General features: G+C 39.0%; 1 protein-coding gene across 2 annotated transcripts in view; it reads right to left on the bottom strand.

Annotated features, from left to right (window-relative positions):
• The window catches only part of SYNPR (synaptoporin), a 363312-nt gene that overhangs the window by 44997 nt on the left and 291386 nt on the right, over positions 1-26929 (bottom strand). For both annotated transcript variants that reach the window (XM_028518697.2, XM_028518698.2), the window contains one exon: positions 1994-2192. In XM_028518697.2, coding sequence (XP_028374498.1) covers positions 1994-2192 — 199 coding nt within the window. The remainder of the gene's footprint in view (positions 1-1993; positions 2193-26929) is intronic.

Raw genomic sequence — 26929 nt, 5'->3', positions numbered from 1 at the left:
AAAAGTCAATAAATTTTTTAATAAATAAAAATATACCTTTTGCATTCATTTAAAAATTAATCTAATGGAATAGTTATTTGATATTCTCTATCATCTATTGAAAATTATTAAACAAATTCCTCTTTAACAATTGGAAACTTTACATGTTCCTTTTGTTCTCTTTGAACTTATATTTTCACTACACTTTTCCCACACAGTTATAGCTTGATATAATATTTTTTGTATGGGAAGGCATTGTATCAATATTTTATCAATATTTCTTTACAACAAATATATGTATATAAATTTAAATAACTTTTTATTTACCAGTGACCCTAATGCTTTAAATATCAAAATTTTCTTTTGGGTTGGATGATTATTACAAATATAATGAATGTACTGTTGTCCAAAACAACATAAATGTATTATGAATTTTAATAAATAATTTCAAATTAAAAGTTAAATTTTTTGTTTTGTTGATTAGGTTCCACTTACAGGTGAGATCATATGGTATTTGTCTTTCATCACCTGGTTTATTTCACTTAGCATAATGGTCTCCAGATCCATGCATGCTGTCACAAAGGATAGGAGCTCCTTCTTTCTTTCTGCTGCGTAGTATTCCATTGTGTAAATGTATGATAGTTTTTTTGATCCACAAAGGGAAGGGTCATCAAGGAACATGTGTAAAGGACACATAGACAAAGTCAAAGGGGGATAGGATCAAGGATGGAAGGTGGGGATGGGTGGGGCAGGGGGAGCTGGGGGAGGAAAATGGAGACAACTGTACTTGAACAATAATAAAAAAATAATAAAATAAAATAAGTTAAATTTTTATTAGAAATGTATGGGCCTGATTTTACTTCAATTAGTTTATATTTGGGGGGATGAATATTATTTACATCTAGAATGGGGCATGATTCAGTATAAATTCTATTCCCATTTTATAGATGTGTTGAGAGCACTTGTTCACATAAATGAATAGATGAGAATGGCTGAAATTGATTTATTTGAATTCCAGCTGAGTTTTATGCCTCAGATAACCAACAATTATTTCAATGATCTATCAGCTGACAAGTAGATTGAAAGAAAAATAAAAGGAAACCTACTTATATGCAAAACAGTGCATTACCCAGGTATTAGAATCACTCACTTTTGTCAACACCAATACTCATGTTTTAAATGGCCTTTTCTTTAGTGCCACAAAGGTTTTGCACTCTAGCAATGTACTATGTTTAGGATAAAAAGGAAAGATACTTTTCTCTCATAAAATGGGAGTAGGTAATTAAGAAAGAAGACAGAAAGATATTTTTTAATGTAGGGTATTCTCAGGAAGGTAAATTTTAGATAAGTGTACACGCGAAGGTTGAGAAATTTAAATTTTATTTCCTAAAAATTATCCATGCTCAGGTACCCCTCTGAGAGTTGTTGTGTGCCCCTAAGTGTTTGTGTGTCCCTGTTTGCATATGCTGGACTCTATTGGCTTCACCATGTGAGTTCATGCATGTGAGTTCTTGAACCACTGCATAAGGGAAAAGCAAATAGGAAAGTGTTCGTGGTAAGGAAAGAGTGAGAGAGAAACAGTGAGACAGAGATTCAGAGATGAAGAACATCATTTTCAATTGAGTCGACTCTATGCCCAGTCTGTTGTATGTTGAGGTAAAAATGCAATTCAAATAAGAAGAATGAGACAACTGGTTTACTACCTCCGTAATGCTGGAATTATAAATAAATCTGCAGCAAGCCTCACTACTATTCCTTTGATCTCATGAGATTTCCAATCATATATTTCAGAGGAGTTTTTAGCAAGTCTTGTGATACTTCTCCAACACAAGGGCACAAAAGAATGACAGACATCATGTTTTAGTTTTACATTCAAAAGATTTGGATGGAAAAGAATGTGATTGCTTTTAAAATACCCTTCCTGAGGGCTTGGGTAACTCCAAAGCCATTCAAGAATTGGAAAAAAAATTAAAGAGGACAGAAAAAAAGTTATTGAAATGAGCAAACTACTTACAATGAGTGGACCTCGGTTGTTTTCCCGATACTTGTTCTGGAAGAAAATGTAGACGACAGTGGCGGCCAAGGAGTACAGGAAGGCAAACACAGCAACAGTGACAAAGAACTCTGCTGAAGATGAGGAGTCACCAATCAGTGCCAGCTTCTCCTGCTCCTTTCCCTCGCAGGTAGGCACCTCAAATGTCACCTGATGCAACCTAAAGTGTCAGATTTGAGACACTCTGTAAATGCTATGGAGAGAAACCTGGATACCATGTCTATGTGTTCTCTAATGCAAAGTGGGAAGTGATTAGGGAGTTTTATGGCGTGTCTATGAGACAAATTCATTAACAAAATGACAGCAATTATAACTGCAAACATGGAAGGAAAATTGCAGTTAAACATCATACCATTGGGTTTCACACTAGCTATCACTGGAGAGAGAGGGGAGGAGGGAAGGGGAGGGACATTCGAAATTATGATGAATTAGAGCATGACATCCTCCTGCTTAATTCTTCAGGGCCTATCCACATTAACTTGGACTCAAAATCTAACTCCTAAATGTGATCCACTTGGTCTTACAACACGGTCCTGGCTTAGAGTATTTTCCCTAACTGTTCCCTTTTCCTAAATCTTGCTGCACCCTGATATTTCCTATGGCTGGATAGTTGTTGGCATTCAGGTGTGAGCTCAAATGCCTTCTCCTGGGATTGTCTTTTCCTGTCCATTATCCTAAAATAGTTCCTTCCCCTTAGACATTTCTATCATAACGCCCTGTTAAATGTCAGTCTTAGCACTCATCACCAGCAACACTATCTTGGTAACATATTTAACTACTCATTTTTTTTTCTGCCCTACTGCCCCCACCCCAGGATCATGGACATATTAATTTTCTTCTCTGTGTATTCAAATTCTTGACACTCATTGGACACTCACTAATTAGGAGTTGGGTAAATGAATGATCATTCTTGATTCTGTAAGATAACTGTTAGATCCTAATTTTACCGAACTTTTAGAACTTCTGTTTTAGACACTAAGTTTTATCAGGACAGCATCCAGGCTAATATATTACTTAACAGAGAAAAATAAGATTTGGGGGTAGGCAATACTTCCTGCTTAATGAATGACACCTAAGGAACATGTGCTATAATTGGTATATTAGCTCATGTGTGAAGTAAATGGTAAACTATAATTCAGTGAAGGACCCCAATTCTGATTCTTCAGAAATGAACTCATTATTCCTTGAAGTTGAGGGAGGCACTCATAAATAGACATAAACAAGGTTTAGCAATATCAGTAAAGTATGTACCACTTGCAAAATTACCTACAAAAGTAACAATGATAATAAAGCCATTGATGAACCTGTTAAATTCCTAACTTATGCTTAAAAGGAATTTTTCTTACTAAGCAAAACTCAAGCCCTTAAAAAAGCTTTGTTGTGCACATTCTCTTTTTATAAATAATATAATAATAAAATACCAATAACAATGACAAATAACATATTGGCGCATTTCCCATGTGCCAGATTTTTGGGAACTGCCCTGCCTGGTATCAGAAGCTGTAACCCCTGCCAAGGCTAAAGCTGAGGGAGTGGCCTTGGACCATAAGCCATCGAGGAGACAAAAGCTTACCTCCCTGGCAGGAGCACTGCTTCTGCTACTTCATTCATAACTGAACCCCAATGCTTGATCGGTTAGCCAATGACGGGTAAGATTCCCCAAGGGGGGAACAATCTAAGACAGGCACAATCACGTGGGAGGCCCCCAAGAAAGGACTTTGGGGGCTACAGCAAAAGGGGGTGATGGACCCTTGATCCTCGGCTTTGATATAGTCTGAGTCCTCATCATCTGGGAGAAAATCTCCTTATTTCTTGGTTGCCTTAGTTCCCTTGCTCCACCTAAGCCTGAAACAATGACAGGGTGGTACAACTCTGTACTGAAAAGGGTGGGTTCCCCAGGTGATCAGGCCTAAGAAAGAATATGTAAAATCCTGTGAAACCTGCTTTGTTTAGAGTGCTCTCAGTTGAATGATAAGGGTCCAAGGAAGAAGTAAGTTTGTTCCTTAAAGTTTTACAGCTCTTTGACCCTGACTCAGAATAGGCCCTCAGACTTCCTTATCTGTTGTTTGATCCTTACTTCCCAGCAATGTTTAATGAGCTTTACCTGAATTCTTATTCAAATGAAACCAATAAAAAGTCTCTCCAGAGGGGGAATGGGGTGCTCTCCCCACCAGAGAGGGTGGCCATTTTGTTCCTACTTCCCCACAGGACTTGGTTGTCTCTGTGTATGTTTTTCTCGCATGTTGACGAGCCATCCACAGCATTCTGTGGTCACTGCTGGTTGGTGATTGCGACACCAGATATTATGTTTTATGTAATTTTCATGCCAACTGTGTAACATAGGTACTTTATTGTCCCTCCCACCTTACAGATAAAGAAACAGGCTTAGAAAGATTAAATTATTTGTTCTAAGCCACAGGGCTAATAAATTGAGCCAGAAATTGAAATTTGAGTCACACACCAGAGCTTGATTTTTTAACCTCTGCATTAAACTGTTTCTGTTAAATAATGAGAATATTAACTAGGATTTTTTTTTTTCAAAGTGAAGCCTATGGACCACTTAGCTTCAGGATCATAAGGAGCTTTGTTGAAAATATACATTTTACGGCCTTGTCTCAGACCCACTGAATTGGAATCTTGAGTGGGTATAGCCTAGTTGATTGACAAAGCAGAAAAATCCAGCCCCCCTCAGTTCCTTATGTCTCACAAACCTGTCCTTTTTTATTTACTGCTTGACTTGAAGGAGAGCTTTTTATACAGTCCACTTGATTTTGCTTGATCACTGAGTCTCCTTCTCTTTCTATCAAACAGAGAGTTGGGTACCTTCAGGAAAAATCAGGAAAATAGAAGCATTCATCATGGCTTTATTGCACAATAGAACCCCTTTTTCTCCCTTAACCAGAGCTATTAAAATATTTCTCAATAGTTTCGTCTGTGGCAAGGCTGAAAATGAAATTGATTTAAAAAGTAATCATGCCAATTGTTCTGATACAGGTGATTTTAAGATAATGTATGTTACAGAACAAACAAGGGGGGGGGGTCCTGAGATGATATACTATTATTGGAAAAAAAAAAGCCCCCAGGTCCGTTATGTCCGCCGCCAGAGGAAAGACGTCTGTCAATGCCAGAGATTTGTGAAAAGGAAAGGAAACGTTTATTTAATGCTATACAAACTTAAAGTAGTGACCTAATGTCCTTATCAAAAATCCTAAAGCCCCTTAAAACACCCACAAACAGACACAGTCCTTCCTTCCTTCCCCCTTTGCCCAGTCCAGAGTACCATATCTCCTAAAGCTTCGGGGTCCCCACTCAGGCAAAGGCACATGGTCCCCTCTCCCCGGGCCACGGGAGCCCCCACTCTGCCAGAGCTGCATGGTTCTCCCTCTCAGGGCTGCGGGAGTCTTCACTCTGCTAAAGCTGTGTGGTTCTCTCCCCTCAATAGCTGTGATCTTCTCTGCACTTCCACAGCCACGTGGTTCTCCTCCAATGGCTGTGATCCTCTCTCCCTGGGCCAATCTTCCTCTGCAGCCCCATTTCTGACTCCCCCCACACTCGGCTTCACATGCCAGAACTCATACCCTTCCAGCTTTACTGGACTGCCATCATGAGTCTGGGCAGGTGTGGCCCCATGTCCTGGAGCCAATCTTCTCCAAGCTCCCATGCAGGCGCTGTAGCTTGGGGGACCTGCCCCTAGTCACATCTTGGTGGGGAAGTTACTTTCATTCCCCTGGCTCAGAGCATGGCCACAGCTATTTAACATATCTAAGCAACCAGCCAAAGGCTATAGATATGTTAAATGACCACACCAAAGGTTAGCTAAAAGGCTGTTGCTATGCAAAACAGCTCTCAATGGCCCTGCTCCATTTGTCCCTTCCCCCAACCCACACCTGGGGAGTGGGAGTGAGGACATCCAAGAATCCCCTGGACACCTTGAGTTCTGGACCCCATTTTAAATGCCTATTTGGGGTCCCCCCTCTTGGCTGCACCCTGTAACATGCACACTTTTTTTCTCATTATTTTATATGTCATTCATTCAACAACTTCTTAACAAGTAGGTCTGTATTTCACACAATAGCTAGATTCTGGGGATAGAATGGAAAACAAAGATGAGATGGAATGGTCCCTGCCCAAGTTGAACTTCAAGTAAAGAGGGTAAAGAAAGATTTTCTGAGTTGAGCCCTTGACTAGTCTAGGGGTAGGATGGTCAAGACAAAACTTCCTATGGAATTTATTTTAAAGCTGAAGCTTGAAAATGAGTAGAAGTTATCCAGATGTTGGGGGTGAAAAGCACAATTAAATATGACTTTACATCCACTAGGATGGCTGTATTCAAAATGATTATAAAATTGGAATAACTGGTGTTAGTGAGATTGGATTGGTATAACAAGATAAGATTGAAATAACATGTTTGAATTGGAAAATAGGAATTTTCAAAAAATTTCAGCATGTAGAAATGAAAATGGTGCAGCCACATTGGAAAACAGTATGGAAGTTTTTTAAATAGTTAAATGTAGAGTTATCATATGATCCAGCAATTTCTCTCCTAGATATTTACCCAAGAAAAATAACATTTTTCTGCACAAAAACTTACACAAGAATGTTCATAGCAGCCCTAAAGTGAAAACAATCCTGATGTCTATTAACTGATGAATGGATAAGTCAAATGTAGTATACCCATAGGATGGGATACTGTTTCATGCAACAGCATGAATGAACCTTGAAAACCTTATGTTAAGTGAAAGAAGCCATACACAAAGAACCCTTTTAAATTACATGCATATGAAATGTTCAGAATAGGCAAATTTATGGAGACAAACATAGATTATGCCAGAGGACTGGGGAGGATGGGAGAATTGGGGATGATGGCTAAGTGTTATGGATTGCTTTTGGGGTAATAATAATGTCCTAAAATTGATTTTAGTGATAGATGTACAACTTCACACATATATTTATGAGAATTCTATATTTTAAATGAATGAATTATGTGGTATATGAATTACATTTCAATAACTCTGTTAATAAATAAGTAGGAAATAGTATGTACCAAGATCCTGCATAGGCAAGTTGCAGAGCACATGGGAGGTTAACTATGGTATGGGAAATTGGAATATTGCAGGAAAACGGGCTGGTGCAGGATGAGATGGAGAAGTAGCCAGAAGTCCCCACGGTGAGGTCCTGTGGGCCAGATTATAGATTTGAATCTTTCTTAAGACAAACACTGGAAAGACTTTCTTATAATAAGCAACATATAGCCCTGGATGGTGTAGCTCAGTGGATTGAGTGCGGGCTGCGAACCAAAGTGTCGCAGGTTCAATTCCCAGTCAGGGTACATGCCTGGGTTGCAGGCCATGACCCCCAGCAACCACACATTGATGTTTCTCTCTCTCTCTCTTTCTCCCTCCCTTCCCTCTATAAAAATAAATAAATAAAATCTTTTTAAAAAGTTCTAAATAAGCAACATATAAAACAAAAATAGCAGGTGGAGCAGTGTCACCTGACACAGCATTTAGCGACATACCCACTCGCTTTCCAGCTGCTAGGATGCACTTTAGAATCAGCCATGCCATCAACATACCAGCTCCCTCAGCCAACATGCGTGGACTGGGTCTGCAGTCATGTGTGTGTGTGTGGGGGGGGGAATCACAGAGGGAGAGAATAAAATAATTGAGTTTTTCTATGCAATCAGCTGAATATCAATATTTTCCCCATTACTAACTAACTGTGTTGATTTATAGTAAGTGTTAATTGTGCTTATAAGTATGAGGCAAAAAAGTCACAAATAAATCTGCTGTACTTAATAACAATGATCTATAGCTTGGTATTTAGTCACACTGGGTTGAAATTGGGAGAAAGAGAGGAAATGGGAGTGAAGCTTTGAGCTAGTGCTTATTGTGTGGAAGGAGGGAGAGATTACTTATAAAAGAAGAACATGTGAGCTTAACGTAGTCTGAGCATAATAATTCATATCACTGAATATTTTGAATGCTGTATGGAAGTATATATTACTAAATATATAAATATATATATATTTAACAGAAAGATTTCTTTAAGCAAGAGTTTCATACATATGGATAAATACATATGTCTTATTTTGGAGGGAAAGATTTTTTAGCCAGCATGTGTTTAGCAGCTGTAAAAACTCTGGAAGAAAATATCATTCATTTAGAACCTAAACAAGGAAAAAACTCTTCCGTACAGACAGAGTATGTCAGTTGAAAGAATCTGGAAGCCAACAGGGCCACCTCTGATCTTGTGAGAAACTAGTCAGGGAGTAATTGCTGAGCCTACAAAAGATACCAAATCCAATTTGTTGATTTCAAATGCATAATTCCCTTCTTGGCTGGCCTGGCTCAATCAAGGGGTAATGGAATGTCACTGCATTTTATTGCATTATGTTGATCAACAAAAATCCTCCATGTTACAGGTTTTTTTAACAGATGCTTAAATACAGTACTTTTAACATCTCACTGCTGCTCCATTTAAAGTAAAGGAACTACTTTGCACCCCACAGTTCTTAGTTCTGTTTGTAGGGCCTAGAAAAATATTAAATGAATTAGTGTTTTTTAGTCATAAAAATATGTATGAGAATAAGGACCCTCATTTTTCAACCTCCAGGCACTATACTAACTAGGTTCTTTACCAACTGTTTCTAACTTAATGCTCATAACAACTTTCTTAGGTAGTTATTATTACTATCATCATTATACAGATGAGGAAACTGAGGTTTAGTGTGGGCAGTGAACCTGCTTGAGGCCATGTGGATAATGAAGTGCAGAGATGAGTCTTGAATGCAAGCAGATTAGAAGGAGCCTATACTAGTAACTACTGCACATTTCTGCCTCTCTGTTTCAAGTCATAGCATCCTTACATTTCCAGCTGAATGTGTATATAAAAATGACCAAGCCAGCTTTCCCATGCCATCTAATTTAAGGATAGCTTGGCAGTTTATACTGAATAGGATTCTAAACCAACATTCATTCTGCCTTCACCTTGAAGTATGTGCATTGGACATTGTGCAAGGTACCCAGCAAAGACAGGTTTGAATCCTTGTAGACCAACCAGTAGAAAGTCTTTAAAAGCTCCATAATTTCCAAATTTTATTCTGGGTTAGACTGAAATTTGCCTCAGATGGGAGAAGAGGGCAAATGAACCCAACTGCAGCATGTACTGAAATTGTGATCATCATAGTGTCTTTAGTTCTTTATGGAAAGTGAGATACTCAGAAAAAAAAGCACAAATTCATCTTCAAGTACTACTGTACCAATATGGGCATCTGGTAAAAAGACTTGAAATTATTGACAATAACTTTCACCAGATGTGGAAGAAAATGAGACTAACAATACACCTAGGGGAAGCTCAGGGCAATACAGTGAGAACATGTCTCACTGTCCCAAGGGCTTGACCCTGGTGAGGACTATTCAGGGTGTTGGGAAGCAAGTTGCTGTCACTGAATTTCTGAGTGCCAGAATTCAAATGGCCAATGGAAGATCAGAGGGGAGATTGTGGTGCTTAGCACATTTCTGTTTATTTGATTATTTTCTATAGCCCCTGTTTAATCCTTCTTATTGGTTGATAGAGACTTTTATCCTCTTGCTCCTTTTTTCTCTCTCTTCCCTATATGAAATACTGGCATTTGTCTGGTTTCAGGTTGTCTTTTCTTTTGCTAGCCATATGTGTTGTATAATAATTGTGTTTATGTGTGCATTTACACACACACCCTGACTTGCTCAGCCTATGATTCACAACATATACAAATCACTACAAAATCCTGGAAGTTTATAAACATTTTCAGACACTACACTTTATTTTTTCCCAACCTTCCACATTTTACAGATGAGGAAGTTGGAGCTCAGTAATCTTAAAATAATCATCAAAAATCACCCAGTTGGCACAGAGAAGAGGCAAACTTAGAACCCAGTCTTTATGACTTCTGGCACCCAGAAGTACCCAACTTCTGATACCCAGATGTATGATTTTTACTCATGACCCAAATCCAATTTCTAATTCTTTCAGACCACTGAATTCTTCTTTTTAATTTTTCATTTATTTTTAGAAAGAGGGAAATGGAGGGAAAATGAGAGGGAGAGAAACATCAATGTATGAGAGAAACATTGATCATTTGCCTTTTGCTTCTCTCACTTGCCCCAGCTGGAGACCAGGATCACAACCCAGGCATGTGCCCTGACTGGGAATCAAACCGAGACCTTTTGCTTTGTAGGACTATGCTCAACCAACAGAGTCACACTGTTTAGGGATGAATTCTCTATTATGGCTAAATCCTTCATTCAAGAGGGATTTACTGAGCCCATGTTCCAGTCATCAGAGAAGCTAAGATGGTGAGAAATAGAAATAGAGATTGTCTAGGAGGTTGAAAAGGACAAGCTTCCCTTGTCTGTCATTTCCTCTGGTTTTCTTGCTGTACCTGAAGCATGGCATTTGGTGATGCTATTTAGGCTAATGGCAGCGATTTCACTTCTACTGTATGGCAATCACCAACTGGTGTTTATTGAGTACATTGTAGGCCAGGTGCCATGCCAAATGCTTTCACATATTATCTCACTTAGATTTTTAAACTTGATCAAATCATCAGTATTGTCCTTATTTTAGGGATAAGGAAAGTGAGAAGTGAGCAGTTAAGTGACTTGTTGAAGTAACAGCTGTGTAAGAGAGTCTATCTGACTCCAAAGTTCTTACTTTTAACCTTTCATATGAAAAAATTTTCCCCCACTTTAGATACTTTTTCTTCATTATAACAACTTCATTTTTACAATTTTGTTCCTTTATGTGCATACTTTTTCATGTACTAGGATTTTGTGACTAAAAGGTTTTAGGTAGCAAAACAGCAGCAAATATTCAGACTAATAGACTTTGAAAATCGAACTAAAATTTATACGAATGGTAAGGTTATAGAAGACTTTCTGGAAGAACACACATTTTAGACTAAATTCATTAAACAGAAGTAGAGAGTAGACCAATAATTACAGAGAATTTCTAATTCACATTTTAGATAAGAATACTTGTTTTGCACTTGGAACCTTAAAGAAAATGTCTAGGAATATCAAGCTGTTGGTCAGGATCCACTACAAGGAGCTAGCATAGTAGGTAGGAGTTCTGGAATTTCTAAGACATCCACATTACTTTTTTGGAATGTTTTGCCATAATCGGTCAGAAGGTGGCTATCCCACACACTACTCTTTTCCCAGAGCTCATAAATTAGGTAATGAGATTCATTTGAAGGCTTTGGTACAGAAATACACAAGCAACATCTTTGGGAGGAAGCACTGTCCACACAGTGCTTCAAAGCAAGTCCCCTTCTGTCACTGACATCTGACATTGCACAAGCTTACTGTGAGATATAGCATTCTTGTCAATAGCTTCTTCCAGTGGTTCAAGTCTGAGATCCTTCTTTTGTATTCATTTCTAGAGCCTATTATTTACGTATTTGATTACCAATAACATTTTCCCTGACTTCTTACACCATTACTGGCTTTTCTGATGACTCTCTTAAAGCTATCTCACTTGCCACTTTCAGGAATTTTTCAACAGACAGTGAACATATATGTAATGACTGTATGGAGACTGTGACCATTGCTCCCTTGTCTTATAGGTGATTTCAAACTGGTTCTAAAGGCACACACTGATTAGAACTAGGTTTTCCTTTATGCCACCAGCAGCTCATAAGACATTTTTATACTACAGTCAAACTCTGGGGAGAGGTTTAGGATCTATTTGGTGAAAAGGGTGGAAGATAGGGACAAGGTGAGGACTGAGAACAGGCTTGGGAAATATACTGGTGAGAAATGAGAGAAGGCTCAAGTAACTGGATACAAGTTGCTAATGTTGGAAACAAGTTGGAAGACTTCAGCCTGCAAAGGAGAATGGAGAGAGTTTGTCTGAGATGCAGAACTCACTGACTCAATGCTTACAAGGGTCAGTATCCCTGGGATGCCTTGTGACAAAAAGGATCATTACTCAGCTCAATCTAATGCCAAAGCAAGTAGAAATAGAAAATGATCCAGTTCACAAACATCCTTCTAGGAGCACCTCAGAGATTCTAATCATGCTGCTCGTTCCCAGGAAGGTCTGTGGACATTGACATCATACCTGCACTCCCATCCACTAGATTTAAGAGGTGACCTCCAGCTTTGTTATTTTCAGGTTACTGGTACTGTTTAGACAGTCAGAATCATTTTTTTCCAGACATTTTTTACTTAACTGTGGTTGAATCAAAACCAGCTTCATCCCCCAGGCTTCAACAACAGCATATATTCAATGAAAATATTTTCTTTAAAAAATAAACAAAACTAAGTGAAAGACAAAATACTGTACTTCTATTCTTAAACACAATAGGGACATTTTTTCCTGATGTAATTATATACTAAATGTATTAAAGTTTATTTTCTCCAGATGAAGAATTTTCCATTACTTTTTTGTGCTCTCTACCATTAGAGAGGATCATTTTAAAAGGAGAATAATAATAAATACCAGAAGGAACTGATCTAGACACTGGAAACAGTCAAAGTTTCTGCAAACAATACTCTGTTCCACACAGTTCTTCATGTGTGCATGCCAGGATACGCCTGGAAAATGGCTGGCCCTCCCCCTAATGTGTCACTTTCATTTCCATGAGCCAGGAAGATATTTATCCAATTGATTCAAATATATATGACACTAAAAAGGATCTTTTCAACTTCTGACCCTCCCCCAACAAGTTTGTATTTATGTAGATAAACATTTTCAAAATAAAAAAAGTAGACTTCAATGTGATGACAAAAGAATGGGTTGGTGGAGGGCACGACATGGCATGGGGTCAAACTGAGAGAAGGAAAACTCTGGAAGACCCATGCAATGCTGCAAAGAAGCATTGCCATTCTCACAATGCTATAATTTATTAATTTTAGTTCTTTCAAGTAGAAATTGAGTCATAGGGCACTCAGACTGCTCCTACATATTTAAATTAAAATAGATGAGGTCATTATCTGTGTGTTTTAGGGAAAATCCTGTTTTCTTCTTTTCTCTTGTGTGTTTTCCCTGAACTATGCTACTCTACTGAAGTGAATCATGGGGGGGGGCGGGGGGGGACAGCTCCAGAGCTTTTTCTTTTGATGTTTGAATGTCCAGATAACTGACTATCTATCCATTTTACCTGATTAGGAAATGCTTCATGAATAAACTACTTAAAATATTTGAGTAAAAGATATTTACCACATTAAAAACATACACAGGTAGCATGAGAGGGGCAGCAAAAATCTGAGCTGAACTTTTATTTAGAATTTAGATCAAATTGATTAATTAATTCAGTCAAAATATGCTATTTGTGAAAATTCAGTCAATATAAAAATGCTTAGAAGGAAAAAATATTAGTTTTCTTGCAACTTCATCTCTGGTATTAACAAATTAAAAAAAAAAGAAATCAAACAGAGTCTTACCCTGCTGTTTATTATCTAATAATATGACCAATACACATTTTATTATTTTAGGAAGATCTACCTTGTTCTTTTTAACACTCATGTAATATATCTTCAGGGTATATGAATTATCATATTGTGCAGAATGTTCTAGATAGTTAGATAGTCCACTGGTGGATGTATGATTGTTTCTAATTTTTAACTGCTAAAACAATGGTTTGAACAAGTATCTTTGGATATTTGTAATGATAACTTTCTTCAGATAAATTTCTAGAAGCAGAACTGCTGGGTAAAGGAGTCAGGTTCTCCAGAGTAACAGAACTCATAGGATCTATATTTTGAGGACTTTATTCTGAGAAATTGGCTCATGCAGCTATAGGGTTTGGCAAGTCTGAAAGGTACAGGGCAAACTAGCAGGCTGGAGATTCAAGTAAGGGTTTATTACAGTCTTGAATCTAAATCCTGGAAAGCCAGAATTTCTGTGTTGTAGTCTGAATGCAGAATCCTTCCTTTGGAAACCTCAGTCTTTGCTTATCAGACCCTCAGCTGGTTAAATAGGGCTCATCTACTTTACAGGATAATAGAATGCACTGCATTTATTATAGTACTTGCATGTAATTGGCAATTATAGTTATTATTATTAGGTGAATTGAGAATAGCTTTCCAGGTTCAAAATTCAAGTTCTAATTATTAAAGTTGATTTAAGAATCCAAATGCTTTCAAAAAGTAGATTTCAAAGACTTGGAAATATGACATATTCTATTACTTTTTTGCTCTGTCAAAAAGCCACCCTATAATCAGTTATTTGGTCATTTTTCTGTTGCTGCTTGCTGTTATTTTATTCTTCACATAATAACTGGACTTACTGAATGTCTAATATAGAACACCTAACAGAACTGTTGCTGGCGAGGAAGTTGAACTTATCTAAATCTCATTATATCAGATTATAATGAAATAAGCAGGATATATAGAACAAAATGCAATCTTCTTTAAGCCACTAAAAAAACCCTTGCCCTGTCAAGTGGCTATGGAATTGTAAATTTCTAATTTTTCAGTTATCATCATCATTAATACATGAGTTCTTTTTTAAACAAAAAAGTCTAAGATACAAGGAAACATTGTTCATATTGGTAAACTACAAATAGTTTTCTTTAACATATTTATCAGCTCAGAATGGAAAAAGTGCTCTTTGTGGTCAGGAAATATAATGTCACCCATGATTTGTCAGCAACCAGGAGGTTGGTCATATGATCTTCAATTTGTATTTGGAACATGACATGTAAGAATTCATTTTCCACACAGCAACCAGCAATCTCTTAAAAACTTAAGTCAGAGCATGTCCCTCTCCAGCATAAAGTTCTTTCCATTATCTCCCTGGCACACAGGGCCATATTCAAATGCCTGACCATGGCCCTCAAGGACCCATATCACCTGAATCTTGCCCAGTTATTCATTATTATCACACCCACTTGACATTTTCTCTTCCTAGAGCACAACTTTCCCCTGTTCCCAGGGCCTTTGAACTTGCTTCAATATTGTCCATGGTTAGCTTCATCTTTTCATTCAGGTCTCAATTCAAATGTGACCATTTCTGAGAGGCCTCCCTTGACCAACTAATATAAAGGGCATGTCCAACTCCTAGTCATTTATTGCTTTAATTTATTTTATTTTTCTATTGCCTGTCTGAAGTTATTCTTTTTATTTGTGAACCTATACTTTGCCCTCTTGAAGGACCATGAAGGCAGGGATCCTATTTATTTTGTTTATCTCTTTATTACTGAGCACCAGGTCAACTCTGGATCACACTAAATACATATTTGTTAAATTAAAAAAAGAAAGATGAAAGAGGGAGGAAAAAAAGATGGAAACAGAATGGATAGATCTCAGTGACTTCTTAGATATTTGTATATAAGCTGAGCCTGCTCTTAACTCACAGAATTGTAGACAGAGATTCCTCACCTGTCCAGTTAGAGGAAACCAGACTTGGAGAGGTGAAGGCATTTGATCAAGGTCCCATAGTGCAAGAATCACAACTCGAGCCTTCTGCTCCTAGATCAGGGGACCTTCCACTGCTCTGCAATTCCTATACTGTCCTGTAGCCAGGAGAGGCCATACCTGGAAGCTGGAAGCGTCAAAAGGACAAGGAATAAAAAATGGAAGCCACCCCTTTGGGGCCTGCTGAAGAAGCTCAACAAAGAGGCCTCCCCTCCAGGCTTTCTCAGTCAGGCATTCCTCATAGACCCCATGTCTCTAAGTCACAACTGTGCATCTATGTGTTGGCTTTGCCCCAGTGTCAGGGCCAGGCCTTGGTTCCACACTTCCAGCCTATGTCTCACTCATTTATTCATCCAGTCATCTTTTGCATGCCAAGCACTGTTCTAGGAATTATCAGAGTAAACAACATGGAGAGGGTTTCTGCTCTCAGAATCTTCGCTCTAATAAAAGGCAGACAACTGAATGATATGTTTTAATAAATGGCAATGAGGGTTAAGTCCAAGATATATAGGAGCCCTATGTTAGTCTAGGAGACCAAAGAAGGCTTCCAGCAGGAGGCGATTTTTAGGTGAAGTATGGAGGGTGAAGAGAGTTGAGGAAAGGAGAGAGGGAAGGAAGGCTCCAGCCTGAAGATGAGAAAGTATATGGTTTGAGAAACTATTTCTTTTAGAAAGGGGAAAAAGATTGCCATAATAACTTCAGTCATTAATAATGATAACAGCAAAAATAATAGCTAGTCAGGATCAATCCCTAACTTTGGGCTTTACATGCCTTATTTCCTCTACTGTTTACCAGGCCCAGGGAGGAATAATTATTGTTATATACCCAAATTCTACAGGTGGGGATACTGAGTTGAACATAGGCTCATAAAAGGAATGAGATGCTTCTTTTCCACACCCATTCAAGTCTAATACAACTGCTCTGTCTGGAGATTCAACTTTGTTTCTTTTTTGCTACCTTGTACTACTTTCTACCTTTATATTTTCATTCCAAGTGCCCCTTAAGAAGGTAGTTGTCTTATATGAAGACACTGGATATGTTGTGTGATTCAAAAGCATTAGTTTCTGAAAGTATTTTTATCTTTGCATTTCCATTTTAGCTTCTCTGGCTCATAAATCTTGTAAAAAAAAATGCACATGTGCCCAATCTATGCCAACATTTACAATCTAGATGGCAAGCCAAGGAACATGAACTAAAGTGGATTAGTAGAGTAAACGAGAAGAGAAAGAATTTTATAAAAGGAGGATTACAATTAGCAGAATTTTGTGCTCAGTAGATTTGGCTTCTTCAATCAAGAAAATATTAACCTGACGTTCAGATTTCTACCTGAAATCTATACAACTATTCCAGAATCCCACCTACATAAATATTCCATGCTTCTGATGGCCTGTGATGATTCCAGTCAGTAGAAAGAACTGGTGCATTTTGGCATCCTACAGACCAACTTGGTCAATAGAATGTAACTCTGCATCTTTGGTTAAGTTTTATTAAAAGCCACATTAGGAAAAGTTTACCTAATTAACATTTCTTCCTTCCATCTGTAATGAAAGGGGTTTCTTCTAAGAAATTTAAGACATGATTTATCTCTTGTTTACTGTAAAGACTGAGTCCGAGACCTCAAAAAAAATTGTCAGGTCACTGATTCCCATTCTTCAAATCTGTTTGCCTCTGTTAGGCTTCACTCTTTCTCTACATGGGGGCAAGATAGCAGCCTTACACCTGCATCTTACCAGCTCAGTAGTTCTGATCATCAGAGGCAAACTTTTCTCCCAATTCCAGTAGAAAAGTACAAATTGGGTCACATGTCCACCTCTGAAATAATCACTGAAGCTAAGGAACTTGATGCTTTAATTGGCCAGGTTATGATCAGGTGTCCAGTGTGTGAAAGTGTATATGTGATATGTGTGTATGTGTGAGAATATATGTATATTTGTGTATGTATACATTTGTGTATATATATTTTTGTATATGTATGTGGGTGTGGATGTGAGAGTGGGTGTGTATGTGTTGGTGTGTGTGTGTGCACAGAGGGTCACAAGGCATGGAACTCCACATGAACTTCACTGAATGGGTTCTTCTCTGTAAGAAAGACTTGTATTATTAGAAAGCAGAAAAAAAAAAAAACACATGTCTACTCTATGGGTCTCATTCCTAAGAGTTTAAAAAAAAATCTCTATACCTCTAGTGCTGAGTCTGAAGTAGATACATACTTGTTGAATGAAGATTGAGTTGCCAGCAGTATTATATATGCCTTACTCTGTACAAGGACCAACTCTGTGTGTTACAGGGTGCAGCCAAGAGGGGGGACCCCAAATGGGCATTTGAAATGGGGTCCAGAACTTAAGGTGTCCAGGAGATTTTGAGATGTCTCCATCCCCCAACCCAGGGTGTGGGTTGGGGGAAGGGACAAATGGAGCAGGGCCATTGAGAGCTGTTTAGCATAGCAAAAGCCTTGCAGCTAAGCTCTGGCGTGGTCGTTTGGCATATCTATAACCTTTGACTGCTTGCATAGATATGTTAAGTAGCTGTGATCAGCTCTAAGCCAGGGGAATGGAAGTAACTTCCCCACCCAGATGTGGCTGGGGGGGCGGGTCCCCTGAGTTGCAGCGCCTGCGTGGGAGCTCAGAGAGGATTGGCTCCAGGACATGGGGCCACACCTGCCCAGACTCTTGATGGCAGCCCAGTAAAGCTGGAAGGATACGAGTTCTGGCTTGTGAAGCCGAGTGTGGGAGGAGCCGGAAATGGGGCTGCAGAGGAAGATTGGCCGGGGGATTTAAAACCCAGATTTGGCGACCATTGGGGAGGAGAACCATGCTGCTTTAGAGGGGAGAACCATGCTGCTTTAGGAGAGAGAATCATGTGCAGCCCTGAGAGGAGGAGAGCCATGAACAGCCCTGAGAAGGAGAACCATGCGCAGCCCTGAGAGAAGGGGAACCACGCGGACTTGATGGAGTGGAGACTCCTGCAGCCCCGAGAGAGGGAGAACCATGCGGCAGCCCTCAGGGAGAGAACCACGCGTCTTTAGCAGAGTGGAGACTCCCACATCCCAGAGAGAGGGAACCATGCGGCCTGGCAGAGTGGGGACCCCCACAGCTTTAGAAGGGGGAATCACCACCTGGTTTTAGCAGAGATCCCGGTGACTCAGCCGAGGGTGCCGGGAACCCAGGGAGGTCTCCCAGTTGAGATCGAGTACTAACTGGGAAGAACCAGAGGACTGCCTAAGCCATGGACTTCTATTTCCTTTCCTGAGATATGGTACTCTCGACTGGGCAAAGGGGGAAGGAAGGAAGGACTGTGTGTTTGTGGGTGTTTTTAGGGACTTTGGGATTTTGGTGAAGACATTAGGTCACTACTTTAAGTTAGTATAGCATTAAATAAACATTTCCTTTCCTTTTCACGAATCTCTGGCATTGAGAGACGTCTTTCCTCTGGCAGCGGACATAATGGACCTGGGGGCCTTCTTTCAATAATAGTATATCATCCCAGGCCCCCCTTGTTGTGTTCTGTAACATGTGTGCTGTCCAATGTGGATATTTTGTTGAATTCATATGTATCATGTAGCAGACTACTCCTGTCCTCCTCCTTCCCCATTGGTATCATGCACAGGCTCATTTCTTTTTCTGCACATTTCCACTTAATCAATCTGAAAGCGCTATTCAATTACGGTTTCTCCATGAAGCCTTCCCTAAGCATGACATGCTTCATTATTTTCCTTACCTTTGAGTTACTGGTGCCATTGTTTTCTGCACTTACTCCTTAATGAGTAAAGTGTTGTCTAGACCACAGCTCTGGAATCAGAGTACTCATGTTTCAGATTTTTAACATTTACTTGGTCTGTCACCTTAAATTTTTTAATTTTCTGTCTGTAAGGGATGATAATAACAGTATCTCATAATAACTATTATCTTATATATCTAATATCTGATAATAACCTCAAGTGTTGTTGCAAGGATTAAATAATATGGTATCTGTAAAAAAGTGTAGCACTGTGCCTGGTACAGATATGTTTTCAGGAAATATTGACTATGGTTATACCTGATGAAATAAATAGTTGTATTCCTGTAGCAGACAGAGATGATGCCCAGCACCATGTTTCCTTGACCCATCTGAGTTTATCAGGTTCTGTGTATGTTGGTAAACTTATTATCTTACACTCCTCTCTGCTTCTTGGGCCCAAGGAAGCTTACTCTGGTGCAAGAAGGCCCAGCTAAAAGTGTAGGGACTTGATCTTCTTGGATGCAGCCTTCAAACACTGAGGACAACAGTCAGGGGGTAAATGCCCAGCCTTCCTGCCTTCTGGTCTTAAGATTCTTGGGTGTGTTCCACAGTTTCTCAGAGGAGCCCCAGAAAAGTTGACCACCAGTTGACCTTCACGATGACTTGCTCCTTAATGAAAACTTAATTGGCTTTTCTCCTTTCTCTGTCTCAGTTCCCCTACCTCTCTGCTTGTGCTTCATGGGATCACCTCACATATAAGCTCCCTGTGCCCAAATCTTCGTCTCAGATCTGCCTTTGGGAACCCCGAATTAAGACAGGTCCTGCCCTGGCTGGTGTGGCTCAGCGGATTGAGTGCTGACCTATGAACCAAAGGGTCGAAGGTTCAATTCCCAGCCAGGGTACATGCCTGGGTTGTGGGCCAGTTCCCCAGTTGGGGGCGTGCGAGAGTCAACCAATCAATGTCTCCCTCACACATGTTTCTCTCCCTCTCTTTCTCTCTTGCTTCCCCTCTCTCTAAGAAGCAAATAAATAAACTCTAAAAAAAAAAAAAAAAAAGACAGGTCCTAATAGTTTAAGTTGAGTCATTCAGATACTTTCACTCAGAACAGGGTTCATGCCCATTTTGGTAGTTCTATATTGCTTGGCAAGTTTTGTGGACTGACACTAAATAACTACTTGCTGAATAAATGATATATTTTGAGAAAATTTGTAGTATTTAGATTCAAGAGAAGGAAGTCCTACGATATTTCTCACCACAGCTGATGAAATTAATTTTCTATTTGCATTCCTAAAAGGTTGAGGTTTGGGATATTCATGCACTGAACTCCTTTTGGAAAATTTAGCCCAGGAATGATAACTTGTGAAAAATGAACCATAAATTGGGTTTATTTATAAAAATAACTTTATACTTTACTTGGTGGATTTTACTTTGTTGTGGAATCACACATTTATTGAATGACTCACAATGACACACAAATATGCCAAAATATAAATGACAAGCTACAGAGTTGTGTATGTTTAACATTTTTTTTAGCAATGTAAAAATTTTAAACTATGGAACTGAAATAGCCGGTGTCCAGGTGCAGATGTGGAAACAGAAGTGGGAGAGAAAGGGACTTTGCTTTCCTTCAACTAAACAAATGGCTAGAACCAATCAGGAAGTTGTTCAGATGAGATTTATTCTTTCCAAAGACAGGTAGCCAGGCTTGTTTATTTTATTGATGATTTACAACCTGTTATTTGCAGAAATGATTTGGCAACTGGGGATTGTATGAACAGTAAAATAATGTTTAAAAAGTAAAAAATAGAATGGTATACAAATATTGGGTAAGATTAGTATTGAAGACTATTAGTTAACTATTATCATGGTAAGGCAGCATAATAAACAACTTCCAAACTCAGTGGCTTAAAACAGCTATTCTTGCACTTTGTGTTTGTGAGTTGGTATGAGCAGCTCTGTTTTCTGCATGTTAATTCTGGGGCTCAGGATGAAGCAGGTAGGTCTACATGGAAAAGGTCCTTTCTTGCCAAATGGAAGAGGTGCAGAAAGGCAAATGGGAACAGCCATGTCCCTTAAAGGCCTCCTCTGGGAAATGATATGCTATCACTTCTGCCACCATCCATTGACCAAAGCAAGTCAGCTGTCAAGCCCATCAGTGGGGCTGGGAAATGTACTCTGTTTCTATTTGACCATGGCAAAGGTGGATTTGCAAAGTACCAGTAGGGGGAAGGAGATGAAGAATTGTGGCCAATAAATGTGTCTACCACAGGGAATAATATTAATTATTATACTGCCATCTAATATTCATTATGCTCTAAGTCACCCTGGGCTCCTTCAATTCACCAAATATATTCTAGCCTTTACACTAATTATTCTCTCTGTTTGGAATTATTTTCCTTTATATCTCTTCCCCTTGTATCTTCCCCTTCTGTAATGTAAAGTATACACAGGCAATTTTTTTTGTCCTTTTTTTATAGTGGATTCTTATTTCTCAGAGATTATCCACATCTTGTATATTTGGATTTGTGCATCAAAAGGTCTTACTGATCAAAATTAATTGTAAATACTTAATTCTTTTGTTCATGTTATAATCTTGTTCAGATGTTTCAAATCACAGTGTGCTTAAGTAGTATAATAGAACAGGGAGAAACTGTTTGGGGAGGACAATAATATGAATAAAATGTATTCACTAGGGGCTCTATTTCCCACCACAATATACTCATGACTCAACTCTTAAAGCATCTTGGGTATATTGAAAACCAAGGCTAGATGCTCCAATGGAATGTTTTAGGATCCTACAGTGTAGGTGGTTAATTGTACAGGAATATTCCATGTGACAAGAAGAATTACTTGTTCCTCTTCAAAAGCTCAGCTTATCCCAGGGCACTTGAGGACTGAGCTAGCATCTCACATTAAGAAGGCAAATATTTATTCACTGTAGCATTGATTTCCACAGGCAATTTGAGTTCCACATGGAAAAGTATTTAAGGTTTAAATACAAGACACTTTCTGTGATCAGAAAATACCTTGATACCATAAAAGCCTTCAATGGGAGATATTTTTTAGTTTTCTGTCTTTAAGCATTCATCCACCCATTCATTCAATAAATATTTTTAAGTACCACAATATGCCAGGCACTGTAACATACCTCAAAACTCAAAGAGAAATTCCTCAAGTAACTTATACAGTAGTGGGAATACAGACTCATAAACAGATAACTATCATGGAGTATGATCTGTGCTGGAATGATGTCTACAAGGTTTAACAGAGTCTGCAGGCAAATGCAGCTCAAGATTAAACTAAAGATTCAGGGAGATTTCCTAGTAGAAATGAAGTCTGAGCCAATTCATGAAGGAGGAATAAGAAATTTACAAGGCAGAAAAGGGATAAGAATGGGGATGATTAATTAAGTGGAGGCTTGTAGACAAAGAGTAGAGTATGTGGATAGTTACAGAAGTGTGTGAAAATAGAAATTTTAGGGAACTATAAGCCATTCTACAAATTAACCACCTCAGATTGATAATGACTGACTGTGGTTTTTATGGTTAAGCACCAGATGTATTGAATATAATTAACCATAATGCCATAAAATTCATCCTTTTAAAATATGAGGTCTTTCTAGAAGGTATCTAGCCATGTAATATGAAAAAGAGAGACATTTATTGAAGAAGATACAAGATACAAGAAACATTACACATAGGACAATGACATCTCAGTCCCCTTCAAAGTAAGCACTTTGAGACCTCACACAGTTCTCCCAGCGTCTCTTCCACTGTTCAAGAAACTGTGAAATCCTTAGTTGGAATTGCCTTTAGCTGCCCCACCATATTTTCCTGAATCTCATTGGCAGTCTGAAATCTCTTCCCTTTCAAAGGCGATTTTTGTTCTGGGAAAAGCCAGAAGTCGCAGGGCACCAAATTTGGTCTGTGGGGAGGCTGAGTCACCTGGGTGATTTGATGTTTCACCAAAAAACTCTCTACAAGATGTGATGCATGAGCAGGCCTGTTGTCATAATGAAGCTGCCAGTCAGTAGGTGCTCATAGCTGCAGCCTTCTGAACCACCTGAATAGTTTCCATGGAGGAATGTTCAAGCTTAATGCACAATTGGATGCAGGTTCATTACTCTATTTGCTCAGTCATTTTGAATGTAATGGCCACGATATACAGATGCTCATTCAGTGGTGCCTGCTGCCTCCACTAACTAGGAAAGTGAAGTTGTCATTGTTCATGCATGTGAACTCCAGTCCACTCTCCTTGGCTGCCAGGTTACACTGATGTCACACAAACCATTGTCATTATATTAACAATGGCTGGGCTTTATCTGGACCTGCCTTGTCATATGTAATTCAGTGGTTTTTAGTGTATTTACAGAGTGTAGTGTATTTACAGAGCAATCTACACCACTATCTAATTTCAGAACATTTTTTTGTCACCCCCAAAAGAAATCTCATATCCATTAGCAGCCTTACTCCATTTCCCTATCCTGGAAACTATTAATTCACTTTGTGTCTATTGATTTGCTAAATGCAGGTATTTCCATATGGCATTACACAATATGTGGCATTTTGTGACTGGCTTCTATTACTTAGCAATGTTTTCAAGGTTCATCCATACTGTTAAATGTGTTAGTACTTCATTCCTTTTATATTGTCGAATAATATTCCACTGTGTGGTACACCACATTTTATTTTTCCATTTATCAGTGGATGGACATTTTGGTCCTTTCCAGTTTGGAACTATTGTGAACAATGCTACTAGAAGCATTTATATATAGGTTTTTGTGTGGACGTATGTTTACATTTCTCTTCGGTACATATCTAGGAGTACAACTGCTGGATCATATGGATTAATATTAATATAATCATATATTTTACACTTGGAGAAACTGCCAAACTGTTTTCCAAAGTGGCTGCACCATTTACAACTCCACTGGCAATGTAGGAATGATTCAACTTTTCCACATTCTTGTCAATACTTGTTATTGTCTGTCTTTTTTTTTATTTTAGCCATCCTAGTGGGGTTGAAGTGGTATCTCAGAGTAGTTTTAATTTGCATTTTCCTAATGACCAGTGATGTTGAGCATATTTTCATGTGCTTACTGGTTATTTGTATATCATCTTTGAATAAATGTTTATTCAAATTCTTTGCCAATTTTAAAACTGAGTTGTCTTTTATTGTTAAGTTGTTGGAGTTATTTTTAATCATTTTCATTTTAAATTACAGTTGACATACATTTTTTTTATTAGTTTCAGGTGTACACCCAGGGGTTAGACATTACATAACTTAATAAGTGACCTTCCTGATAAATCACCCGCCTATCTGACACTATACATAGTTATTAGACTATTATTGACTATATTCTCTGTGCTGGACTTTACATCTCATGACTATTCAGTAACAATAAGTTTAAATTTCTTAATACCTTCACTTCTTTTGCCCATCACTTCAACCCACTCCCATCTGGCAGCCATCAAAACATTCACTGTACCTGCAATTCTGTTTCTGTTCTGCTTGTTCATTTATTTTTTTTAGGTTCAATTGTTGATACATATGTATTTATTGCCATTTTATCATTCATTATTTCCTCTTCTCCTTCTTCTCCTCCTCCTGCTCTTCTTCCTTCTTCTCCTCCTCCAGGAAAACCATTTAATATTCCATATACTTCTAGTTTGGTGGTGATGAAATCCTTTAGCTTTTTCTTATATGGGAAGCTTTTTATTTGTCCTTCAATTCTAAATGATAGTTTTGCTGGGTAGAGTAATCTTGGTTGTAGTCCTGCTTTTCATCACTTGGAATACTTCTTCCCAAGCTTCTGCTGGCCTGCAAAGTTTCTTTAGAGAAATCAGCCGACAGTCTTATGGAAACCCCCTTGTAGGTAACTAACTGCTTTTCTCTTGCTGCTTTTAAGATTCTCTCCTTATCTTTAACCTTTGGCATTTTAATTATGATGTATCTTGATATGGGCCTCATTAGGTTCATCTTTTTAGGACTCTGTACTTTCTGGACTTGTATGTCTATTTCCTTCAACAATGTAGAGAAGTTTTCTCTCATTATTTTTTTGAATAGGTTATTAATTTCTTCTCTCTCTTCTCCTTCCAGCAACCCCATGATGTAAATGTTGATATGCTTGAAGTTGTTCCAGAGGCTTCTTACTCTATCCTCATTTTTTTGGATTATGTTTTCTTTTTGCTCTTCTGATTAATTGTTTTTTGCTTCTTTATATTCCAAATTGCTGATTTTATTCTCAACTTCATCCAGTCTACTGTTGATTCCTTGTAAATTATCCTTTAATCAATTAGTGTACCTTTTATTTCTATCCGGTTCTTTTTAAAGCTGTTGAGGTCCTCACTAAGTTCTTTGAACATCCTTATAACCAGTGTTTTGAGCTCTGCATCTAGTCGATTGATGGAAATCCATTTTGTTTAGTTCTTTTTCTGAAGCTTTGTTCTGTTCTTTCATTTGAGCCTTGTTTCTTTGTCTCCTCATTTTGGCAGTCTCCGTGTTTGTTTCTATACATTAGGCAGAGCTGCTATAGCTCTTTGTCTTGGTATCATGGCCCAATGTAGTAGCTGTCTTGTAGGGTCCAGTGGCACAGTTTACCATTTCACCCAAGGTGGGTACTCAAGGTGTGCCCCTGTGTGAACTGTACACCCTCCTTTTTTAGTTAAGCTTTGATTGCTCTTGGCACATTAATGGGAAGGATTTACTCAGGCCGATCAGCTGCAAAAACTGGCTATAACCACCGACCACCAACCTCTGACTTTCTTGAAGGAGCAGTTATGTAGGGGCCTGCTCCACAGAGCAGGACTTACCTCAGCAGGGTTCTGGTCACTGCTTAGTCCACCCTTTCAGTGTGTTGTTTGTGAAGTTGATTGGGTGGTGGTACTTTGATGTGGTCTGAAGCTGTCCACTGGGTGCGCTGGCTCTGGTGCCTCCTGGGAGGTACAGGCCAAGGTCAGCCACCACCTGTGTCCTGCATGCAGTCACCTGGCATAAGTTACAAAGCACTCTGCAGATGGCTGCTATTTGTGTTGGGCTAGAGATGCCCAGATGAAGCCAAGCTGTGAAGTAAAGTGGGCTGCTGTTTGTGCAAGGCCAGGGGCCATGTAGGGGAGAGGAATGGGGCTTGCTGAGGCCAGATGTGGCTTATTTGAGAGAATTAAGAAAATCTGAAGCATGAGCCAAGACAAGCCATTCATATGGAAATGCCACTGGAAACATTTGGTGGGACCAATAGTTGTTTGGGGTAGACCCTCAGAGAATCACCATGGTGGGGCAAACAGTGTGAGCCAGGTTTACAAAGTCTCAGATATGGCACCTACCTACAGGCTCTGTGGAGGAGGGCTCAGCAAAGCAATAATGGTCCCTACCAGAATTTCTCTCTGGGAGAATTCTGCCCCTCCAGCTATTGCCCTGATAACCAGATGTTTCAGTTCATCCCTATATGTCTCCAGTGCCTTTCGAGCTGCAGCCCCTGCACTGGAGATCAGAGTGAGTGATTCTTGGAGTAAGTCTGTGTGAGGGCCTTTTAAGAGAAACTGCTCAGTACTCCAGAAGTTTCTATCTTCCTCAGTCTCGATCCCCGCTGGTTTTTACAGTCACAATTTATCGGGACTTCTTTTTCTGGTACTTGAACCCTGAGCTGGAATTCTTGTGTGGGGCTGGAATCCCATGGTCCTTGGGGAAGAGAGTCCTCCAAAGCTGAGATATCCCTCCCAATTTTTATCTTCCACATGTGGGTGGGGGGCCAGCCCATTCCTTGTCTCTCTCCCTCTT

The sequence above is a fragment of the Phyllostomus discolor genome, chromosome 7, assembly GCF_004126475.2.
Source record: "Phyllostomus discolor isolate MPI-MPIP mPhyDis1 chromosome 7, mPhyDis1.pri.v3, whole genome shotgun sequence".
NCBI lineage: Eukaryota > Metazoa > Chordata > Mammalia > Chiroptera > Phyllostomidae > Phyllostomus > Phyllostomus discolor.
Note: the sequence above shows the minus strand (reverse complement) of the source record. Positions and strands in the feature narration are given on the sequence as shown.